At 44.4% G+C, this 24,975-nt stretch overlaps 1 protein-coding gene across 1 annotated transcript in view; it reads right to left on the reverse strand.

The window, feature by feature from the left end:
* Positions 1 to 24,975, reverse strand: part of DRD2 (dopamine receptor D2) — a 1,643,650-nt gene that overhangs the window by 459,615 nt on the left and 1,159,060 nt on the right. Inside the window, exon 4 of the mRNA XM_044081065.1 lies at positions 15,342 to 15,451. Coding sequence (XP_043937000.1) covers positions 15,342 to 15,451 — 110 coding nt within the window. The remainder of the gene's footprint in view (positions 1 to 15,341; positions 15,452 to 24,975) is intronic.

A 24,975-nucleotide genomic window follows, 5' to 3' on the forward strand; every position in this document is an offset into this window, starting at 1 on the left:
CCTGAAGCTGTAGGCATAAACAGCACAGTATGGTGTGTGTTCACATTGCTTGGAAACACTGTCATGTGTGTTTCCTGTAGTCTGCACAGAGGACAGAATGCAGGCATAAGGGTGTGTAAGTAGTGGCACACAGTACTGTATGGTACACAGGTAATGCTCATCTGTGTTGGCATACAGTGGTGCATTGTATGTTTGCCTGATGTGTGTGTGTTATTATGCCTGTACAATGGCTGCAATCATATGTGTGTTACAGGGTAAACGTGTGTATCCAGCAACATATATAGTCTGTTACAGCAGTATGCCACCTATAGTAACAACTGGACACATCTGTTAGGCAGGGCTATGGCATCAATGACTAGGGTGGTTGATTGGTACTACTGTACCTGTACTTTACATCCATTGCAATGTATGACATCTCTGTTCGTGCATTGGTGTGATATACACCCCTGTCTTGAGGTTGTGCAATGTGTCACAAACAGTGTGTTGGGTATTGTTGTATAGTGGTGTGATATATAGAGTCTGCCAGGCAGTGTTAGTTAGTTGTGTCCTGAGAACCAATAAGTGGTACTGACCGTGAGTAACCTCTGACAGACAATAGGATGGTATATATGTCAGTAAAGTGATATCTGTGGGTAAAGGTGTAAAGTGTGCCACAGGACATTCTCACACATATTGTTCATATCTTTTTCAGCCAGATGGCCCACCAATGCAACCCAGCGTACACAGCGGATGAGGAAGAGGTGATACTTGACAGCCTATTGCAGCGGTACACAATGCTGTTCTCCAGAAGCAGCCAGCACCAGCAGGAGCGGACTGCACTTTGGCAGGAACTTGTTCGTCGGGTAAATGACATAGGCATGCATAACCGGACATATGAGCAGGTATGCCATCACTGCAGTGATTTAATTAGACAAGTCCGGCAGAGTGTGTCTGATATCCAAAGACAGCAGCTTGCCACAGGTGGTGGGGTGGCCATTCACCCCCCCCTCACCAGAGCGGAGGAGCTGCTCCTAAGCGTGGTGGCTCCTGGACAACAGCTACATCAACCTCTGACATGTGTTGTAATGAAGGCCGGAGCCACCCAGCACATCCACCTGAAGCAAGCAGGTAACATGCCCTATCTGTAGACTACAGTTAACTGTATTGTTAGATTATGTCTACGTGAGATGTGTACTGTGTGTTTACCAGTTCCGCTGCCTAGTGTTGTGCAATACGGATAGTTTGAATTATATCTCTACACCTGTGACTGTTGACTGTTGTTGTACTGCAGTTTAGCATACCCACTGTAGCAATGCCACAGTTGTGGCCACTGACGAACCCTCTCATATTCTCGTAGGTCCCCCTGGTGTGATGGCAGGGCAGCTGATCCATGCTGGTGAGTGTGTTATACTTGCAATGTTGGTAATGAAATATGCATGTCATAGGTGAGGTATAGGCCATGTACACATAACACACCTATGCATAATGCATGCCGTGCATGTTTGCTGTGAGACGTTGCACAGCTCAGTAATGTCAGTAGCTGCCTCAATGACATGCAATATACAGAGCATGGCACAGTTGTGGCAACCCCGTACTACACATTGGACAGGCATAGTTGCAACACCTGTACACAATATAACACATTTATCACATGCAGTACAAAAAGTCATGCTACATATGGCGTAACCACACACCCGTTGTAAGGTCACACTTCAGTATCCCACATGTCATCCACACACACACATGATGTACCTCAGGGGTAGAGGCCTATCATGGGGCTGTGCAACACTCTTCAACACATAACACAGTCATGTTAGGCAATGCTCCCTACTGGGCACCTCATACACCCATGTACAAAGTGGCTGTGTAATAATGAACGTATCCACGGCACTGCAGTTCAGGTACAGCATGCTAGGCAGTGGTCTGTCACACAGTAGTAGCAGTAAGTGACCACAGCATGCAAGATGATGATGATGATGACACATGGTACTACACCCCATCCGGTAACAGTGACCACAGTACTACACATAGCAGTCTTTGCTGTGCACCTCATTGTTCTGTGTGTGCAAACATATGCACCTATACACACCATGCATAGCATGTTGTGTGGGTGCTTACATATGCTAGTATACACATTTTGCACATCAGTCGCCATCTGTACAAAGAGTCACATATATGTCCTGGAATGCTATTGGGTGTATAGGTCACATGACACACATTGGGTATGTGTGGTGTTTAATGTTGCAGTCATGTAGCATGCCATGTCATGGCTGGCACCGACATATCTGCAATATGTCCCACACTCACCATAACCACTGTACAATGTCCATGTCGTGCATTGGGATTCCTTCAAGTCTACATGCACCATTCATCCCATGTCTGTACATTGCATGCATTTGCTACACCTGTGCCCACTATTATGTGTTATGGACACAGACACTGTCATCAGACATGGCAATTTATGTGTCACACAGATAACACTTGCAGCCATGGTATGTATACCATTCAGTGATGGTGCACATGACATTGCAGAGCAGATAATACATGCACAGCAATGTTGTGACCATGTACACATTGTGTTCCAGGGTGTAGCCAATCACTGAACAACTACACACATGCATCAAAGCCATGTATAATGTCATTAGATAGGGCTGTCTACACTTGCACTGCATGGTATTGAGCAACATGTGGTCTGCATGCTGACACGTGTGTGGTGACTGTTTGCCTTGTGATACTGTCACCCACCATCACCCACTATTGTGTATTTCTGTGCATGTGTGCATGTGTGCATGTGTTCATGTGTTCATGTGTGCATGTGTGCATGTGTGCATGTGTTCATGTGTTCATGTGTGCATGTGTGCATGTGTGCATGTGTGCTAACATCATGTACAGATTGTAAAGTGTGTTTCCTGTCTTGCTTCTACAGGTGCTGAGTTAGGGGTAGCTGAATGCAGCAGGAAACCTGATGTCACCGCCACTAATAGTGGAGATGATGAGACATGTATTGTGGCACAGGAAGGTCTGACAGGGTCTGTCGTTGGCCCACCAATTGACAGTACACAGCGGTCAACCCCATCTATGCATACACTCATACTGCCAATACATCCCTCATCACCAATGGCCGTAGCTGAGGAACAGCATACAGTTGGCATTGACCAGGAGAGTGTGGTACCTATGGCACATGCATCCCCTCACAGCAGCCATAGATGGAATACCGGAACGGTACCACATAGGTGGATGTCCAGGGGTTCTCGGGGGAGCACCACTGGTCGAATTGCCCCTGGCAGACATGGCCCCGGAGGTATTACAACCTCCAGTATGTTCCAGGCTGTAATGCAGGCACAGGCACGTATGGAACGGTACACCCGACAGGGCCTAAGGGCGCAGAGGTCCCATTACACTGCTATCAATGACAGCATCCATGGCCTTGCCGGTGCCATCTGGAATTACATCGTGGTCATTGATAGCTGTTGGAGGGAGACATTAGATGTCCTTCACAATGTGTAAGCCATAAGCCAGGACTGTGCGGGATGGATGAGAAGCCGACGCAGATGCATGCCAGCAACAGCATCAGCTGGCAGTCGTCGCAGATGGACCATAGATCACAGCCGCTCCCATAGTGGCAGTACGAGCCCCAGCAATGCTGGGGCTGGCCTGTCCATTGACCATCGTACTAGACCACGTGCACATGGTGCTGGCCTGTCCCAGCATGGACATGGGTCCAGTCATCATACCTCTGCCTCTGATGATAGCACCCAGTCAGGGTTGGTACCCGATACTGCCCGTAGCACCCCTGCTAGGCACAGGTACTGTGTCTATGGCCAGAGACAGTGATCTGTATGGCCTAGCAAGTACAGTCTGTGGCTGTCCCACATCCGCCCATATATGGCAGCCACATGGTGGAGTTGTGTGCATGCAGACACACACACATTTACCATACAACTAGGGCTCACACATACACACACACATTACATCAACATTGGCCCATGCAGTACTGTTGTCCCTCACACACACACACACACACACACACACACACACACACACACACACACAGACATGCCGATTGGATGGGTCAATGTCGGGCTCTGGCAAACCTACAACACACCCTGTGCATATGATGACACCTGTGCCACCTCCTGTCATCTGTCACATTGACGCAGGAATAGGCTAACATGGTTCTGATGCACAGGGTGACAATATAGCAGTGTAGCAACAGTAGCAAGTTGCCAACAGGAAAGTGTACTGATATCCTTGTAGGTATATCTGAGTAGGCATTATGCATCACAGCTCTGATAGTCATTGTAGCATTGTTTACACCAGTGTTAGGTCTGAGTATGTATTGTCCATCCATGTGCCACTTGGCTGAAGTGTACAGTGTTGCCAGCATGTGTTAGTGAGTGGACAATACGTGTGTGATGTGTGCATTACAAATTAGCGGGTGTACATCTGTGTACATGGTGTGTGCACACTGTCTACATGTACATGCATAGTGGACACATGGGATGTGCGACATACCCTGTTCTACACATTGTTACCATCTCATGATATCTTTCGATGGCCAGTATGCCTTCTACTACAGATATGTACTAACATGGGTACACATATGTGTATGTCATGGGTTGGCACTATGCTGTGGGTGATACCATTGATATCTGTCAATGATCTGCAGTCTGGTAGTATACACCACCTCAACAGCATGACTATAACCAATCATTAGATGATGTCATGACAAATGACTCACAGTTGTAGGGAACTCAGTAACAGTTGGATCCTTCCAGTACTATACTATAACAGTAATCAATGGTATTGACCGCCACGCATTCCTGGGACCACACCTGTGTGGCATATAGCCCTCTTAGGTACATGCAAACACACTAGGGATATGTCCATCCACATCTGGAAATGCATGCATTGGCCTGCACTGCATTCCCCGGATGGGACGCATATCCTACACAAGGGTATCATACAGACAGATACCTGTTGTCCAATACATGCTGTATAGCAGTACGCCGTCTATGGCATAGTCATCCACATTTACTATACATACTATCCCGACAGTACCACATAGGTGGTAACCCTGAACATGTATGTTGGGTACCAATGTGTACAGACAGACACGTGTTATGTCATCTGTCCCTTGGTATCCACATATTCATAGGTATTGTGGGGTCCCTCGGTGTTTCACATAATACATTAGGGGCCTGCATGCATATCCACAGGGCTGGTGCACACCTATAATGATTGTCCATTATTGCCAGTCATTGTTGTGTATGAACATGTCTGACATATACCCTGGCAATTACCCTCACTCACAGTACGTGTCATGGGTGTGTGTGGCAGGGATGTCCTTGGCCACGGATCACTACATTGGCCGGGCTTGATGCATACATACATATGTGACCTATGATCTGAGAAGCAGCGGCACAATCTGTCAAAGGTTACAAATGTATTCATGTAGTATGTAGGCTTCACACACATGTACACAAATTTATTTGACACGCAGATACCCGATGTGTGCAATGCACATACTGTTTGAAACATATGTCATACCATAGTAAAAGCACAATCCACACTGCATTGAGCACCTGTGGCACACACACACTCAGCATTTGCAGGACTCAAACCCCTACCTAACTATGGTATGATATTAGAGAAGTATGCATTAACACGGTGCGCTATATGCAATACTGGGTGGTTTTTATTCTCCTTGAACATTTGTAGGATGCTGACATCATCGAACTTTCCAAAGAATGATGTAGCTCTCTTAATGTGTTTTCCCAGTCTCCAAAAAGGCTACTCCTCTAAAAGGAAATCACACACTTAGCGTTTGCAAGACTCAAACCCTTACCTAACTATGTTATGATACTAGAGAAACACGCATTAACACAGCGCGCTATATGCATTAGTGGGTGGTTTCTGTTCTCCTTGAATATTTGTAGGATGCTGACATCATCAGACTTTCCGAAGAGGGATGTACCTCTTTTAATGTGTTTTCCCAGTCTCCAAAAATCTCAAAGGAAATCACACACACACACACACACACGCACACACGCACACACACTTGGTGTTTGTAGGACTCAAACCCCTACTTGACTAAGTTATGATACTAGATAGATACACATTAACGTGGTGCGCTATACACATCATTGGGTGGTTTCTGTTCTCCTTGAATATCTGTAGGATGCTGACATCAAAAGACTTTTAATGTGTTTTCCCAGTCTTCAAAAAGGCTACTGCTCTCAAAGGAAATCACACACGCACTTGGCATTTGGAGGACTCAAACTATGTTATGATACGCATTAACACAGCACACTTTATGCTTTACTGGGTGGTTTCTGTTCTCCTGGTATATTTGTAGGATGATGACATCATCACACTGGACATGGTAATGTATGTACACATTTTTATGCAATCCCAGGAATGATCCATGTAGGTCGGCAGGTATCAACAGCTTGTACAGGACCCAGTGAGTCTCACCTTGTGTGATCTATCTGTGGACACATTGCCATCCCTTCATATGTCAACACATATCTATGCACAGATTGTTGGTTTTGTGGATACGACATGTGTCTGTGATGTTGATGAAGAGCTGTTCAAAGTCTATGTGGGACATGTGTAGCTCTGTTCCGTGATGTATGTCCTGGGTGGCTGCCTTGCAGATGGTGTAGCATGCTTGGGAACCATGATCTGCACATGAACATACCACAGTTGGTAGGGTTGTGTGTTTGTCGGTTTCCAGTAGCTCTGTTTATGACTTCTGCCATGATGCACTCCATGGCCTTGCAGATCAGACTTTATAGGCTTACTGGACTATACTTCCCATGGTGTGTTGTGCACCCACACATGTGGGGAGTGCCATATGTTGCTGTAACACATTCGACGGTTCCAGGTCCTGTGGAGTGGGTGAGGCTCAACAGACTGTTAAGGTGCAGGGTCTGTTTGTTCTGTAGTGCATGCATGACACATATTGGGAAACAATGTAACCCAATTGCTGCCATGCTTTTGGCTTTGGGGGAGATGTTCAGCCATTCTACACGTGATATCTCCTGGTATGATGTCAGGGACTATCGTCAGTGGAGGGTGGGTATGTATACATGGGCCTGTCTGACAGGATGTTGGCAATGTCAGTAAGGTACAGTTGTCCCTGACTCAGCACATATGTGCGTGTACATTACTATTTATTACATAGCTGAAGGACAAGTCATGATTCTCAGTCTGGACTCCTTCTCAGCTACTCTTTACAAAACACAGACAAACCTGAGCACTAATCCCGGTTATACTCTTTTACACACTTAACACCCTACTGATCCTTTGTGATCAGGCTACAGAGTATGTCATCATAATACACTGGCATGTCCAGGGGTCGGTTTCATGTGTACTCTCCAGTCCAGCTAGTGAATATTGTGGTTATGACACAATGTCACATCTGCCTCATGTACACAGACAACCCTCTCCTCCTCACATCACACTCACATATATGTGGGAGATGTAACAATATTGACATACAGGATGCTGAGCTCTCTCTACCTATGAATGGCATAGTCTATCAGGTGGTGAGGGTGACCACACACACCACATATCAGTCTCAAATACACTGATAGTGACAGCAAACAAACCACATTATCACACATACACATATTCAGAGGCTCTACATACACACTGCCTAAGCAGCAGAGACCTCCAAAGCAGACACACATACAACTGCTACCTCACTACAATGCCCACATGTCACACAGTTCAAAATGTCAATGTGCTACACAGTCACTGCCCTTTGGGGTAAACAACACACCTGATACACTTGTTATAGGTGACACCTAATGTCAAACACACTATCGTCCCACTCACCAGGCCAGACAGGGGAATAGTCACTTTGAGCTGTCTCTCAGGTGCCAGGATCCACCACATAACACATGCACTCAGGTCACTCCAAAGCAAGTCCAGGACTGGCTCCATCATTGTCCATGCTGGTGCGTACAACCTCAGACGTTCATCCCTGGACCACATGACATGAAACATAGAGGAACTCTGTGATCATGTAGCCCAGCCCAGTATTACCCTGACCTTGTCTAGCATCTTACACTCACCAAGTATGATGTCACAGTATACCAACAAACTGATCATGTTTAACAGTTGGCTAACATATTGGTGTTATTCAAAGGGGATACGGTGTCTGTCACCCTGGGGTGACATGTTCGACATGCCACATAGCTTCCCTATGGACAGCTTGCACCTGTCACCTTTGGACTTTTGAATACTGGCTAGGGCACTTGCTGCCACCATACTGCCCTATTTAAGCAGGGCTCAAAAAACAGAACCACCTCCATACACATTACAGAGTACACGACACTGAGGGTAATGCTGCTCAACACCAGATGTATTACCCTCAAATTGCGCCAACTCAGGAATCTCTTCAGTATGGAGGATAGCAATATCTGTGCACTAACAGACACATGGTTGAGGCTACCACATGCACACCAGCACTACCAGGTTGTATTTCGTACCATGCTTTCTGACCACATAACTCGGAATGGCCAACACAAATAGGAGGAGTATCCATATACATCACAGATACACATACCTCCGGGTTGGTAGCACTGCACAATGCATCACGAACCATACATATGCACCTAACATTGTGCAAATCTGCCTTTTGGTTTGTTGCCTGCTACAGACCACACTCCCCAACACAGCAACCTCACTCAGCATTCCTAGGAACATTGGACCATATCAAGGTCTCCCCAGACATCATTATATTGGGTGACGTCAAATACCCACACATTGACTGTGGATAGTACTCAGGCCCCAACACCCTCGCCCAACAGTTGCTACTATTTCTAAACTCATATGCTATGGCACAACTGGTCACCACACCCACAAGAGGGGACAACATATTGGACATGATCATCACCGACATGGGGACTCTATGTTCCACACCTGTGATATACCCCTCATTGGTAAGGGCAGAACATACTTTATCTCACTGGACATACATATCCCGACCCCACACCCATCCTGGGTAATCTTGGTGAACTTCCCAAAAGCAAAAGTCACACTCCTCCAAACTACGGTCGTATCCTTCAGAGACCCTGGGTCAGTGGTAAGTATGGCTCAGACTGCTGAATCCTTTACATACACATTCTATGGACACCTAGTGGATCGCATGGATTGTTACATCCAAAATAACAACTGAACTCACTCCTCCAATGGCAGTGGACCTATCTGGTAGACCTCAGCCATTAATACGCTTTACAACAAATGGAGGAAGCTACTACATGATAGAGCACAATCCCAGACAGGGAAGGCATCTGTGATCTGTACTAGCAGACTGCTACAATCACTCGTGTATTTATGTCAGGCACGCTTCTAACGGACAATTGCACCAGACATGTCGGACACTCACAAGGCCTTCTACAGTTGATTCAGGTACCTGGCTGGACACTCACTGATATGCTGTGTGTTACTGCATACTGACTAAACATACCCTCAACCCACTGACATTGCCATCATCCTGGCAAACAGGTTCAGTGCAGATGTGTCCCCTCCATCCCCCCTAAGGTGGTACTGTACATACCAACAGAGTGTAACCTCCCAGACATCACGAGTAAACAGGTGAGTGCTGCCCTCCCCACAGCGGACAACACAGCATCAATGGGACCAGATGGTGTCCCGGCCTGTGTCGTACACAGCCTTCATAACAGATGTAACACTCACATTACGTCACTGTTCGATATAAGAGTTACTGCAGGATATGTACCCATGGAATGGCATACAGCGATAGTGGTCCCGCTCCACTGAATACTGCCGCAACAGACCACAGGCAATATCGGCCTAAAAGGCTAACTAGCCTGTTCTGCAAAGCTATGGAATGTATTGTAAAGGGACTCATGCACATAGACATGGGAAACCTACAGACACTGGGTCCTACACATTACAGCACTGTTGTGGGCAGATCTTGCCTGTTGGACCTGTTCATATTCTTTCAACAGTTACCAGGTCCATCAGTGTTGGGACGGTTGTTCACACAGCCTGCCTGGACCTTGCACAACCCTTCAACACAATACCCCACTTGACCATTATGCATAGGCTCACCAGCATCATTATCGACACATATCTGACATGATGGATTGCTACCTGGAGCAGGGATAGCACCCACATGCTCAGTGTTGCAGTTGCCATGTCTGACTATACACCAGTTACACCTGGCATCCCACAAGGCTCAGTCCTGGGACCTCTCTTGTTCAGTATATATTTGTGTGATGTACAGGCTATCACAGAAGGGATATGGCTGCCCATGTTTGCAGATAACTGCAAACTGGGTGCCATAATCAGCTCTCCTGCTGGCACATGCATACTCATACAGGGTCTCACAGAGATAGGTTGACTGGTGCCTGAGCCATGACCCACGGCTACATGCCATTAGTTGCATAGTCACCCCCTTTGAGGATGACAAGATGCCCACACATTACCACATAGGTTGTAATCTATTACATACAGTAGTAGTTGTTCAGGTTTGGGGACACGACTTGTTCATACTCTCGCCTTTCACAATCCTATTGTCATAGTGGTTAGACAGTACGTCTATATAGCCCACCATATCCCACATGGTTTCACATGTTGATCACGTTTGGTCATTGTGCCCCTATACTCTTCACGACCATGCTTGGTTACTATGCCACATTTGGGATGTACCTTACCTGACACCTGCAGCAACTGTAATGGCCACAAATGTTACTCTTCGAGCAGATGTAGGGACTCACACAGATGCCCTGCACAGTTCCGATACAGTAACTCCAGCTCTGCTCAGTCACTTACCACCTACACGGATGTGTTGTGTGCCTGTAGTTGAAAGCAATATCTGACCCAGACTTACTGGACATGCTCCACCTCAGGATATCTGACTCCCTTGCTGCTACACAGTCCAGGGACATATGCCTCACCACTGATGTTAAAAGGACATGCTGGGGGGACAGATTATTATCAGAAAACCACTCACTCCAGAGTGTAGTCCCAGTTTTGCATAGGCAGAGCCACCCACTGACCACCTACAGGTGACATCTTGACAAGTGGATGGGTGATCTCATGTTTACACATGGGATATCTTCTGGGTCCCTGCTAGACAGAGGCACAATACACTGAACGTAAATGGGCTATCTTGTGTGACCTACTATTCACAGGCACAGTGCTCTGATTTGACTGGGTTGCAGTAGCCTAACCCACTCTGGCTATGCTTGTACATGCCCTAGGGCAGATAGCCTAGTATCAACCTCTGAACCTATGATAATTTTCATGATGCACAATGTTTATTGCTGATACTGTTTGCAGGTTTTTATCATCTTTGCTTTCACACTTTATATGAACCGCTTGGGTATCTGCAGAACATATTTGCTTATGGCAGGGTTCCACTATATTATATACATGTCTATTGTCATATAAGTGTGTGCACAGGGCAGATTGCAGTGTAGTGAGAGGTTCCTGGGTTAACACATGCAACTGACTGCTATGTGTGGCCCAATACTTTACTCCAACATGGCCTACGTGTGTGAGCATGCCCAGTTCAGACTGTCAGTGTTCTGTTGCCTGACATTTGTCTCATGTATTCAAGTGTGTGAGCATGCCCAGTGTGACCTTTCAGTATGTTGCTGTCTGAGGTCCACTACATTTGTTGATGTATGTCTACATGTCCATTATTAACAATTGTACTGTGTGTGTTGAAAGTCAGGTTCTATTCTTACTGCAGGACTCACCTTTGTGTCATAACTCAACAGGGATTATGCTGTACCTGCAGGGTTTCCGTAAAATACTTTGCATAGACTTATCAACATTTCTTCATACAGGCTAACCACTGCATTAGTGTCATGGTTTAGTGGTTCAGTGCTATGACTATAGTGCACAGTATCCTGGGTTCGAGGCCCATTCCCACTTATATTTTCATACTGAGCAGACCAGACTGCTTAGGGGCCAGTCGAGCAAATATGAGCATGTTGGCTTTTGTTCAGCTATGCCCTACCTAGATCCAGCTTGTTCAACATTGCTCAATATTAACCATCATTGCTGGACATTGGCCAATATTACTCTACATTGACCACATTTGTAGTAGTTGGTGTGTGCGATTTTGTTTACATTGACTTTATGATGGTAAATGTTGTTTAGCACTGCTTTATATTGCTTAACACATGGCAATCATGCCTCAGGTGTTGATGCAGGGCTGACTATGTCGGATGCACATACTACACTCCCTATACATGTTTGAAAGCAGGTAGTGTCAACGTAAGCACCCCCTTTACTACATGTGCGGGTCAGAGAGAGGTATAATTTCCAGAGTTCCTACTGAGCCAGTGTATGTGCTATGTGTTGCCTCTTTGCCAAGGCCAAAGCATACTGGGCACACCTCCTTCTGCCTACTGGGGCAGGCTCAGATTGTTCCTCCTCCGAGTCACGCTCTGCCTGTGGTGGCCTTGGCAATGGTGGGGGGCTGTTTGGCCCAGGCCTATGCTGGTCCTGCTGCAGCTGTTTTTGCAGCATCATATTATGTAGCATAGCACATACCATGACAATTTGGGTACATGTAGTTGGTGAGTACTGCAAGGCTCCACCAGATGTGTCCAGACACCGGAACCATGACTTGAGCAGCCCAAACACACGCTCAATTACATTTCGTGTTTGTGCGTGTGCCTCATTATGGCATTCCTGTTCAGGTGTGTGTGCATTTCTGATGGGTGTCATCAGCCACGGCTCCAGTGCATAGCCAGCATCCCCCACTAGGTGACCATGTCAGATGTCCCCATTGGCAAATGTCTGGTACAGCTACATCAGATGCCAGATATGGGAATCATGGTAGCTTCCATGGCAGCCAGCACACACATTCAGTATTATGCCCTGGGCTTCGCACATGACCTGGCAGTTGATGGAGGGGAAGCAGAAGTAGACCCTAACCCGCTCACTGGCTGGTGCTTTGATGCGTATGTGCGTGCAGTCTATTGCACCCACTACCTCAGGGTATTCCACTATTTGCTGGATTGACGCATATTGCTGGCCAATACCTCATGGGAATTGGGTAAATATACATAATCACTGACATGTGCTGACATGGCATCCAGGAACTGGTGCAGTACCCTGGATGCTGATGCCTGTGATATCCCCATCATATCACCAGTTGGTCTCCGGAAGGTACCTGTTGCTAATATTCTTAGGCCAACACATACCTTAGTTTCCACTGGGATGGGTTCCCCTCTGTTGGTTCTGTGTGTGAGGCGTGGCTTGCACAGCTCAACAATTTGCTGCAAGGGGTCTCTGTCCACGCTATAGCGCTCTACTATCTCCAGCTCATGTAGCCCCTGGTAGGTAACCCTGGGCCTGTACACTCTTCTCTGTCTCCTCACTGTGGGTTGTCCAGCAGCATTTGCATTATCACCACCCTCAGCATGTTGCATATGTCGCCTTATAACAGCAATGGCAGCCCCTAACATTTTTTGTCTCAGTGAAGCCTTTTCAGTTTTCACTTCTATTAGCTTACTGCAGTGTTGCAGTGTCTCTTGAGGGAAACATAATGGACTGTTGTTTGCAGAGTTTTAACTGCTGGGCTGGCTAGTGTTCTGCCTGGGTAATTGCCTGATTCTGATTGTTTTCACCTGCTAGCTCTGCTAGTACTCCCTGGTAACTTCCACTATTTGGTGTGCTTCCTTTTTCTTACTGTTTCTGTTACTGGGGGGAGCGCCACGCACACAAGCGCAAACACGTGCACAGCAGCTAACACGCACGCACACATGCTTACATGGACTAAAGCTTGCTTATTCTTCTTAAAACGCACGCACACCGGCGCAAACGCACTTACAACTGTTTACACAGCCTTACATATGCTTACTCAAGCCTACACACGTGCACACACGCTTACACTCACACACACTGTCTTACTCAGGTTTACTGGCGTCACACGCGCGCATGCACGCTCAGCAAGAAACTTTGGTGTTATCCACGGCATACACCTTCAATTTCTTGACTTTACCTGGCCTACCTGTTGACACACCTCTTTCACTATTATGTAAATGTAAGCTGACACATGTCACTCTGCTCCAATGAGCTTCACTCCTTTCATACATACCCCCCTCGTGATGTCACCTATCTTCTACTCTGTTAATCCCCTTATCCTACTCCTACACTCCACTGACTGTGCTCATTTGCTATGTAAACTTGCGATTCACTATCCTAACTCTCATTTGCATAGGATTGCCTACTAATGCTTAGTTACATCTCTTAGACTGAGCTTCCCCCCTTAGCAACCTCTACTTGGTGGCCATGTTGTCTTTAGCCTGCCATTCCCTGTTATTGTAAATTCATTTTAGCTATAAAATCCACATTTGTGGATCTTAATTATTAATTTTCTGCTTTTTAGGGCGCAGCGCGTTTGCGCGGTGCTGCGCTACGGTTAAACCCCGGTGATCGGGATAAAAAAAAAGTTATTTTATTTTTAATTTGCATCACTTCCTGTTGCCAATGGCCGTATTTTTGGCCATTGGCATGCTTCCTCCTGTGAATGCATACTTTTTACCAACTGACACGGCTCCGTTTTGCTATTTGCAGAACCATACATAGTTATCAACTGAGTACATTTCTGCACATAACACTACTCCTACTCGGACATGTTCGGGTTTCCTGGATCGCAAATTTACCTCATTTGCATGGCTTTCGCCTGCAATTGAGGTAATTTGCATATCCCAGCCCTGTCCGTGTAGGACTAGTTTGGAGAAATCAGTTGCACGCCCCTACCAGCTGTTCCTGGATTGCTCGGCGGACATGTTGGCTGCATGGAGTCTTACTCTACTCTAAAACTTTGTGCAAGCCTTCATGAATCCGGCTCTACATGTTTTAGCAAATCTCTGCTATTTTGTTTGATATTTGGATATACCACTGACGCATGCTGTTGAAAACACAAACAATCCACAAATAAAAGGTACATTAGGTGTAATTTCTTATTCACCGATGAATACGTCAGTACTGTCATATGAGGAATCTTATAATGCAATAAATTAAATTAACAACTTTAGTTTGAATACAGATTTTACACCATTATGTGCAAATTAGTTGGACTGAAACTGTTAAGATCATTTGAGTATTTTTAGCATTTACCAAAGGAACACATAGTCCTTCTAAACTATTTGAATTATATGGACATATAATTTATACCAGGGGAGGAGGGAAAAATAGTACAATATCTAAATATTATATTGCCACATAGATTAACTTGGTACATGAATGTTGACATAAACAGACATGCATGTAACAGTTTTTGAGGACTTTCAAAACAACATATAATGACAAGCACTGACTTATGCTAAACTGTGGGTCAAACGTTACAAAGTTCTTACCTGTCAATACTGATGGCACAGAGATTAAGGATGCTTGCCGTACACATCATGACATCTAGAGTTACAAAGATATCACAATGGATTCGACTGAACCTCCACTCGCCAACTACCTAAGGAAATAAATGGGACAACAGATCATTAGCAATGCAACAACTGGTGCACCAAATACCTAAGGAAATAAGTGAGACAGCAGATCATAAGTAAAGCAACATCTAGTAGACCAAATGCCTAAGGTAATAAGTGGCACAGCAGATCATAAGTAATGCAACAAACGGTGCACCGACTACTTAAGGAAATAAGTGGGACAGCTGATCATTAACAACGCAATGACTGGTGCAGCATCCATTTAAAATGCTGAAAGAATGCCATATGACAACAAAAAAACATATCTGCATACATCATTAAACCTTATACAATTCCTGTAAAATGATTTATGATCTTTAACAATGTATAACTATATTGTCCTATTTCTTGAACTTTCTCTCGCAGCGTGTGCAGCACTTAATGAAGAATGTAGTGAAACAGGCTGTCAGACTGGTTATTGATTTTCCTCTTCTCTGTGACAGTGATGATTATGGCTTAATTACTGTACCCTGGTTCAGACGGCTGTTGATGGATGACAAAATGAAGTGATCAGCTGCTACCTCTCACATCATGAAAAGGTATACCCCACCATGTGAGGGGATTACTCTAGTCTTTCGGAAAGCTAACTGTATACATTGTGGGATATTACAGGGATGTGAAAACGTAAGAAAACATGCATAATTATAACATTTACCACTCAGTGCAATTGACAATAAACAAAGCATATGCCAGCTAGTAACATCTGGCATCAGCTAGTGGCAAGTATATCATTGCAGGGCACTGGAAAGGTGGCTGGAAAGTCATTCAGTTGACACTGTGGTCATGAGGTTAAATGCCTTTAATATAAAAATGCAGTGAATATATGTAGTTAAAAAGAATGCAGATAAACTCTGGAACAATGGACGCATATTTAAATTTATGTAGTACTCAAATGGTCAAGTCTGATAGAAGTCTTGCATTTTATAATTGGTTCAAGAGGATATCATCTGTCTTATTTACAAACTAGCTTTGTAGCTGATAAAAGCTCAAGAAAATCAAACACATTGTGCGATACAATGCATACTAAATTAGATAAGTATACATTTATTGAAATGGGCATTTGCTAGCAGATAAATAAACCTTTGCTGATAGGGAATTGTCATTAAAAGAATGAAATTCCAAAGCAGACTGTCAACTCTGTGACTTTTAAATAACTTGACTGGTATTTCTGTGTCTCAAAGGTTAGACTGAGGGTGTCATACCCCAAAGAATGTAATGTGTTTAGTGGGATCAGTGGGATCATGTTTTTTGGGGATATTTAGCAACTAGAATGAGGGCAAAAACTAGGAAGCAGACAATACAAATGGTTGCTTTGCATGTGTGTGTGTGTGTGTGTGTGTGTGTGTGTGTGTGTGTGTGTGTGTGTGTGCGTGCGTGCGTGTGTGTGCGTGCACCTCTCAGCTGAGAAACAAGCTTTTTAGGTATATTAAAAGATTAAGCTAAAATAAAAGCACCTGTGCTACTTTTAAAGACTATAACCCTCACTTCTGCAAATGAGTTACTCCAATATTGCACTTTATTGTTCATGTATTTAGTTTGGACTACAATGTGTGGGAGGTCATGCTAGTCTAAAAGTGATAGTGAAAACTGGAAGGAACCTAACACAAAGGGCTGTTCTTTGTAAATGCCTCTCAGCATTGAAACTGCAAATTGCGGCATACAGTGGAAAGGAACCCCATTGCTGTGCTTCCTATCATCGTAAGCAGCATGAGGCATGCAAGGCAAATGTAAGGGGCTTACAGAACATGGACATCTGGGGCACAGTAGGATTATTTATATAACAAATGCACAGTCTATGTTAATGTGTAGTGTTTACTGCAACTCAAAAGTGACATTTTATAGCATGGATTTAATCCCTTACTAGGAAAAATAGAATTCTTATAGCATACCGCAGTCTGTACTTTTAAAGTCTAAGTATGACGCTGCAGTTAGTAATATGAAATTAACTATAACCTTTAGTAATTCATACAAGTTCCAGTAATAGTCACATAAGTAGTTTAAATCAAAGTAAGAGCATGACCAGAAGCTGTGAAGTAAATATGCTGCTGTTTAAAACAGTCTGCAGTACACATTACAATCAAAGCTCCTAAAGGGATTGCCCAAATAGCATGACAAGTTATGTCTGAAATGAACAAACTACAAGTTAGTAGTCTACAAAAAAGAGCATTTTATTAAACACATTTTGCTGTTGGTAAACTAGCTGGTGGTTTTATTCGCATTTTGGATTTCTTATTGTGTGGTGCTGCAAATGAATATTTGTCTGAAATTAGTGAGTTATGTCAAGGTGAACCCCCATATCACCTTTGGGGCTTCTGTTTCCTACTACTTCCTTTTCTATGAGACAGTACAATCATTTTTCAGGTTGTGATTACTCAGAAAAAAGTCACATACTCTGTTTTTCCATAAAAGGTCAAGCTTTCCATTTTTTGTCAACAAATTCTGAGAAAATCATTATTTTGGAATCATGGTGCCTACAATTTGAACACCTGTGGTTCAGCAGAACAATCACCACTCCTTCTTAAGATCAAATACACTGTTAAGTACTCATTATGGCTGAATAAATGAGGAAGCCTTATTAATAGATGTTTGTCTGCCACAGATACTTAATTCAGTATTTAATTAGACTAATAATAGTTGTGTGCAGTTTTGAACATTTGAAGAATGAATACATTTGAATTGTTTGTCCTATGTGTTTATTATAGTAAATGTATTTAATTTACACGGCGCTGTTATGCAACAAATAAGTATATGTGGATGTGACACTGCCAGCCCAGCTACCTGGAATTGTGTAAATAAATCTATGTCATTTGTAAATATTGATATGATTTATACAGAACTTTATGTGATGTACTGAGCTTCAAGAATGTAACCACAGCATACCCTGATGTAACATAGAAGATTAACTTACAAAACTTCAAGAAAATAAGTTGAAATTAAGTGCTTTACGATGTGCTATAAAAGTTACTTAATGCAGCAAGGAGACAGGATGCTTGAACTAGAAGTTTTTTTCTATTGTCATGGAGAAAAGTAATTACTAGGTTTAAAATGTAAACTGTTGTATTGCCTTATGACTTCCTAGCAGCTGCACATCTGAGAGATATGTATTTTTAACACAGAGATGTTAGTTTCTGTTGGCCTGGGAACTGAAGGCAAATGAGTGATGTCATCTAGGCTGACCCAGCACTGGTGTTTGATATTGATTTGAGAACTCTCTCAGAGAGAGACTTTGCATTTTTGTGTTTTGTCTTGGACCTAGAAAGAACATCCACTTATCTGCATTTGCTTTGCTCTGTAAGTAAGTTATTTATGGCATGGTATCTTTTAGATATAGATAGGAATATAGTAAATATTAGTTTAGATGTTTTCTGTATTTATTTGAGACTGTCCTGCAATGCTGTTTTAAAATATTTCCTGTGATTCTGAACTCTATAGTTACTGTGTTGACTGAGTATTGTCTTGTTCTTTTATTATTTATTATTAAATATATTTAAACCTATCTTTGTGGATGATATTTGTGAGGCATATGTAAGTTCTTAGATTACTTGCATATGTATTTAGTGACACTGTACAGGCCACTCCTAAATAGCCTTGCGCTTGGTCACACTTACCATTTGGATAATAGTAATATTACACAGTAGGATCAGTCACCCTTTGTAAAGGCTGTCTAGTAGCTGATAAGGAGGGGTTGGTGGCAGTGATAATGACCTTACAGTCTGGTCAGAAGGTGTTATAGCTAGTAAAGCTGTGCCAGCCTTCTCCAGATGTGTGTGCGTGTTTGCATATAAATCAAATCTCATAGTGTGTGTCAGCTACTTGGGCAGGGATATGAAGCAGTGGTTGGACAGAGAGGGTGCTAGAGGTCTTGGTCTGATCCCTCAGCTGAGATCTTAACCCTATAGCTGTGCCAGTGGGGAGTCTTATTGGGGATCTGGTGAAAGAGCGAGAAACCAGCCCCAGATTGATTGTGATCTCTGTGTGCTCTTAAGGGAAATTGTACTTTACTGTGTGTGTACTTGTCATCCTCCCATTATGTCCCTCACTGTTGCCCGTGGTGAAGATTGAGGCTCTTTGATTACTGGGCCTGTGCAGGGGTGTCACTTATTAATTGGTGGTAGTGGGGGGATATTGAATACCTGTAGCCTGTGTACAGTGGTCACTGAAGGTGTTTATACTGTCAATCAGCCACTAAGTGAACATTCAGAGTTCATATCACAATTGTTTTATTTTTTTGTTAGCTTAGTTAGTCAGGGAGAGCAGGCAAGCATGTCAGCAGAGGAGTAATGCAAACTGACAAGGAGCCAGTTGGCTGAGATGTGCCAGCTAAAGGATTGGTGCATGCCAACCTGACTAAAGCAGACATGATTGCAGCTTTAGTCACAGCTGCATCACATAATACCAACCAGGAAGACAATCTGACTGGCTACGGAGATGTACAACTCTCAGAAAATGGACAGCTCAGCCTTTCCACAGATGACTTAAAAATATGTCTGGAGTTAAAGAGACTTGAGCTGGAGGCCAAGCATTTGGAAATAGAGGTAGCAGAGAAACTGAGACAGCTAGAGACTGAGGAAAAAGAAGAAACTGCAACATCTGAAGGTTGAGGAAAATGAGAAACTGCAACACCTGGAAGCTGAGGAGAAGGAGAGGTAGAGGCAACATGAAAAAGAGATGCTGACTCTTCACCAGAGTCATGGAGGTAATGGGGAAAGGAGTAACTGAACCCCAGACCCAACAAAGGTTAGTAAATATTTTCCACAATTTACAGGGGGGGATAATTTTGATAGTTTCATTCATATGTTTTTTAGGGTATGTAAACAGTATAATGTTAACCGAGGGCTCTGGGTAGAGCTTCTGACCCCCCTTACTCCATAGTAAACCGGTAACTGTAATTTCTAAACTGTCTGATAACAACTGTTTAAATTATAATGTTGTAAAGAACTGTCTTTTAGAATGTTTTAAGTTAACACCTGAAGCTTATAGGAAAACAATGTGTGAGCATAGACAAAAGGCAGATGAAAGTGTGTGTGAAAATGTTGCTGAACTAAGCACTTATTTTCATAGTTGGGTGAGTGGATGTCAGGTCACCACTTTTGAAGAGCTGACAGATCTTTAGGTGAGGGAACAAGCCCTTAGCACTTTGCCTGAGGACATGAGAATCTGGTTAGCTGATAGACAATGCACTACTGCAGATGAGTTGTGGAGGAAGGGAGACCTATACCTAGTGAGCAGGGCATCACTGCACAGGGAAAGGACACCCAGTGCTGCTCATGGGTCGAAGGGAACCCACAGTGGGTAGTCCAGACTACCCCAACAGAGTCCGCCAGTAGCAATGGAAGCCACTGGTCCAGGTACACATCCAGGACCAAGGATTAAATGTTTTAAATGCAACCAGTGGGGCTATGTAGCATATAGATGTCCACAGAGGCAATGTGGGGAATAAAAGGTGGGAGAGCCAGTAAGTGGTAATGACAAAATTCCAGCAATACGTTGTCTCAAGACAACAAGGGTACCAAACTACCACAAGAGGTTATATCCTATCATAGTGAATGGGAAATAGGCCATTGCTAAGAGAGAGACAGCCTCTGATCTAACTATTGTGAAGCCTGCAATAGTTATAGAGGAGCACTACTTGCTTGGGCAGTCTACTCCAGTCAGAGCTTTAGGAGAGACTCCATTCCAAATCCCTTTTGCTAGCTTTCACCTTGACTGGGAGGGTGGAAAAGGAAGCAAGCAAGTAGGTGTGTTTGAGGATATTCCCTGGAGATGTCCTGCTAGAGAATGATTTTGATAATGCAGTACCCTGTGTGCATGCAGTTACATGCAGTCAGGCTTAGAGACAAGCATGTGGGTCTGGTAGCCTGGGTGAGACCCAGACCACACACTTGTAGCTAGGACTGGTGAGGTGGTTATTTCAGGGAGAGAGCTACCTTGTAGCAGTGAGACTGAAGGTGAGCCACAGCTGCTTGTGGTTACTGATGTTCCCTTGGACAGAGTAACTGCAAGGGCAGTGGTGAGTAGTAGTAGTACCCAGGCTGACAGTGATACACCATTTTCAGAGGATGACAGACTTCCTGTGGAAGGGAAGCTGGGAGGGGTAACAAAGAGAGAGTTGAGACAGGCTCAGCTCTCAGACCCTACATTACAATGCCTGAGGGAGGTAGCTAGTAAGGCACCTGATTCTCAAGGGAAGGGGGAATATGTATACTGAGACAAAGGGGTACTGTATAGAGAGTGGACCCTTGAGGAAGGGCTAGAGGGTGAGAGAATACAGCAGTTGGTAGTGCCCAGAGCATACCATCTGGCACTTCTAGCCATAGCCCATGATATTCCCTTCGTACGTCATATGGGCATAAAGCATACAAAAAGACGTATTCTTCAGTACTTCTATTGGCTTGGGATTTGCAGAGATGTAACAGGGTACTGCAGGACCTATGAGAATTGCCAAAAGGTAGGCAAGGCAGGCCAAGGTGAAAGCTCCTTTGATGCCTTTGCCTGTGGTTGAAGACCCATTTCAGAGGGTAGCTATGGATATTGTGGGGCCTCTGAGTACCCCATGTTCCTCAGGGAAAAAGTATATCCTAGCGGTAATAGATTATACTACCAGATACCCTGAGACAGAGGCTCTGTCCTCCACTGAGGCAGAAAAGGTGGCAAATGCTTTGTTAGAGATTTTTGGCAGGGTAGGTTTTCCAAAAGAAATACTGACTGAAATAGGTGCCAGTTTCATGTCAGACCTGTTGGCCTGTCTGTGGAAGTACTGTGGGGTGAAGCACCTAAAGACTACCCTCTACCATCCCCAAACTAATGGCCTTGTTGAGATGTTAAACTATACACTCAAGATGATGCTACGTGCATTTGCAGACCAGTTTAGGAGGGAGTGGGACAAATATTTTTCCCACTTGTTGTTTGCTTACAGAGAGTTGCCCCAGGAATCCACAGGTTTTTCACACTGTGAGTTGTTGTATGGGTATAGGGTGAGGGGCCTTCTAGATTTGATTCGAGATGAGTGGGAAGGGGAGTGTGAATCCCACAATGGGTCTGTTGTGGCATATGTCCTAAACCTCAGAACAAGGCTCATGGAACTCATTGGCTTGGCCCAGGAGAACTGGGGAGAAGCCCAACAGCAGAAAAGTTCTGGTATGACAGGAATGCTTGAGCTAGAGAGTATGCTGTAGGGCAGAAGTTAATGGTTCTCATTCCTGTCAGACACAACAAGCTGAAGGCAGCTTGGGAGGAGCACTACAAGGTGGCAAGGAAGGTCAGCGATTTTAACTACATGGTAGAACTGCTAGGCAGGAGGCGGGGGCACAGAGTATACCATGTTAACATGATGAAACCTTACCATGATAGGGAGGCTCTTGTGCTCAGTATTTGCAGTGGATGGCAGGAGGAGTCTGAGGGGGATCTGGTGACTGATCCCTCAGTGAGGCTCAAACTGACACCTCAGTGGAATGAGTAGCACTATCCCAGCAGTTATCCCCTACCCAGGCTTGAGGAAACCCGAGCAGCATTACAGGAGTTTGGGGACATGTTCACTGGGAAACCAGGGTGCACCCACCTGATGCAGCACCATGTGGATACAGGACCCCAAAGGCCTATTAAGCAGGCCCCTTATAGGGTGCCTGGGAGTGTCAAACAGACTCTGAGGGAGGAGATACAAGAAATGCTGGTACTAGGGGTAATTCAGGAGTCCAGCAGTCCCTGGGCCTCCCCAGTGGTGCTGGTACCAAAGAAGGATGGCAGCACCAGGTTCTGTGTGGACTACAGGAAATTAAATAGTCACACAGAGTCAGATGCTTACCCCATGCCTAAGACTGATGAAGCCCTAGAACAGCTGGGTGGGGCTAAGTAACTTACCACTACTGATCTTACCAAGGGCTACTGGCAGATGTCCTTGACTCCCAGTGCTAGAGAGAGGTCAGCCTTTGAGATTCCTTTTGGCTTATATGAGTTCACAAAGATGCACTTTGGGATGATAAATGCACCACCAACTTTCCAGAGGCTGGTTGATCATATCATAGCAGGAGCCTGAGATTTTGCCCTTGCTTACCTAGATGATATTGCCATCTACAGCCATTCCTGGCAAGAACACTTTCAGCATGCCATGGAGGTGCTGGTCACATTACAGAGAGCAGGGCTGACCATTAAGCCCAGAAAATGTCAGGTGGTTGTGGCATAGGTCTCTTGTCTGGAACATACAGTGGGGAGTGGTAAGATCAGACCAGAACCTGCCAAAGTGGAAGCCATTCTGGCATGGCCTGCCCCTGTTGCCAAAAAGCAGGTGAGGGCATTCATAGGGATAGCAAGGTACTACATTACGTTCATAGACAGTTATAATACCATAACTGTTCCTTTCACAGACCTAACAAGGAAAAACAAGCCACATGAGGTAGTGTGGACTCCAGCATGTGGGCAGGCATACAGAAGCTTAAAAGAGCTTTGGGAGAACCCCCGATGTTAGCCAGTCCAGATTACAGCAAAGAATTTGTTGTGCAGGTGGATGCTTCAAACCATGGGGTGGGAGCTGTACTTAGCCAGGTTTCCTAAGAGGGAGAAGAGCACCAAGTGGTATATCTCAGTCATAGGCTCCAACCCACGGAGGAATGTTATGCAGCTGTAGAAAGGGAATGCCTAGCCATAGTGTGGGCACTGCAGAAACCTCATCCTTATCTGTATGGAATGAAATTCACTGTAGTTACAGACCACAATCCCTTAACATGGCTACATCAAGCCAGCCAGCAAAATGTCAAGTTACTAAGGTGGAGCCTAAGGATGCAAGTATATGATAGACAGTGCAGCACAGCAGTGGGGTTAGCAATGCCAGTGCCAAAGGACTCTCAAGGCAGGGAGTTAGGTAAGGTATTCCCAGATAGGCTCAACCCTCTCCAGGAATGTTTCTCAAGGGTCACTTGAAAAAATAGCTTGAGTCTTCGGGGGGAGGGGTTGTAACACTGCCAGCCCAGCTATCTGGAATTTTGTAAATAAATCTGTAATTTTTGAATATTGATATGATTTATACAAAACTATGTGATGTACTGAGCTTCAAGAATGTAACCACATCATACCTTGCTGGAACATAGAAGATTAACTTACAAAATGTCAAGAAAATAAGTTGAAATTAAATGCTTTACGATGTGGTATAAAAGTTAGTTAATACAGCAAGGATACAGGATGTCTAGGTCTAGACGTTTCTTTCTATTATGTTGGAGAAAGGTAATTACTAGGTATAAAATGTAAACTGTTGTATTGCTTTATGACTTCCTATCAGCTGCACATCTGAGAGATATGTATTTTTAACACAGAGATGTTAGTTTCTGTTAGCCTGAGAACTGAAGGCAGGTGACAAGGAGTGATGTCATCCAGGCTGACCCAGCAGTGGTGTTTGATATTGATTTGAGAACTCTTTCAGAGAGAGATGTTGCATTTTTGTGTTTTGTCTTGGACTTAGCAAGAGCATCCACTCATCTGCATTTGCCTTGCTCGGTAAGTGAGTTATATAGGCATCTTTTAG

This window comes from Protopterus annectens, chromosome 8.part0 (assembly GCF_019279795.1).
Source record: "Protopterus annectens isolate FY-2018-M chromosome 8.part0, PAN1.0, whole genome shotgun sequence".
NCBI classification, from domain to species: domain Eukaryota; kingdom Metazoa; phylum Chordata; order Ceratodontiformes; family Protopteridae; genus Protopterus; species Protopterus annectens.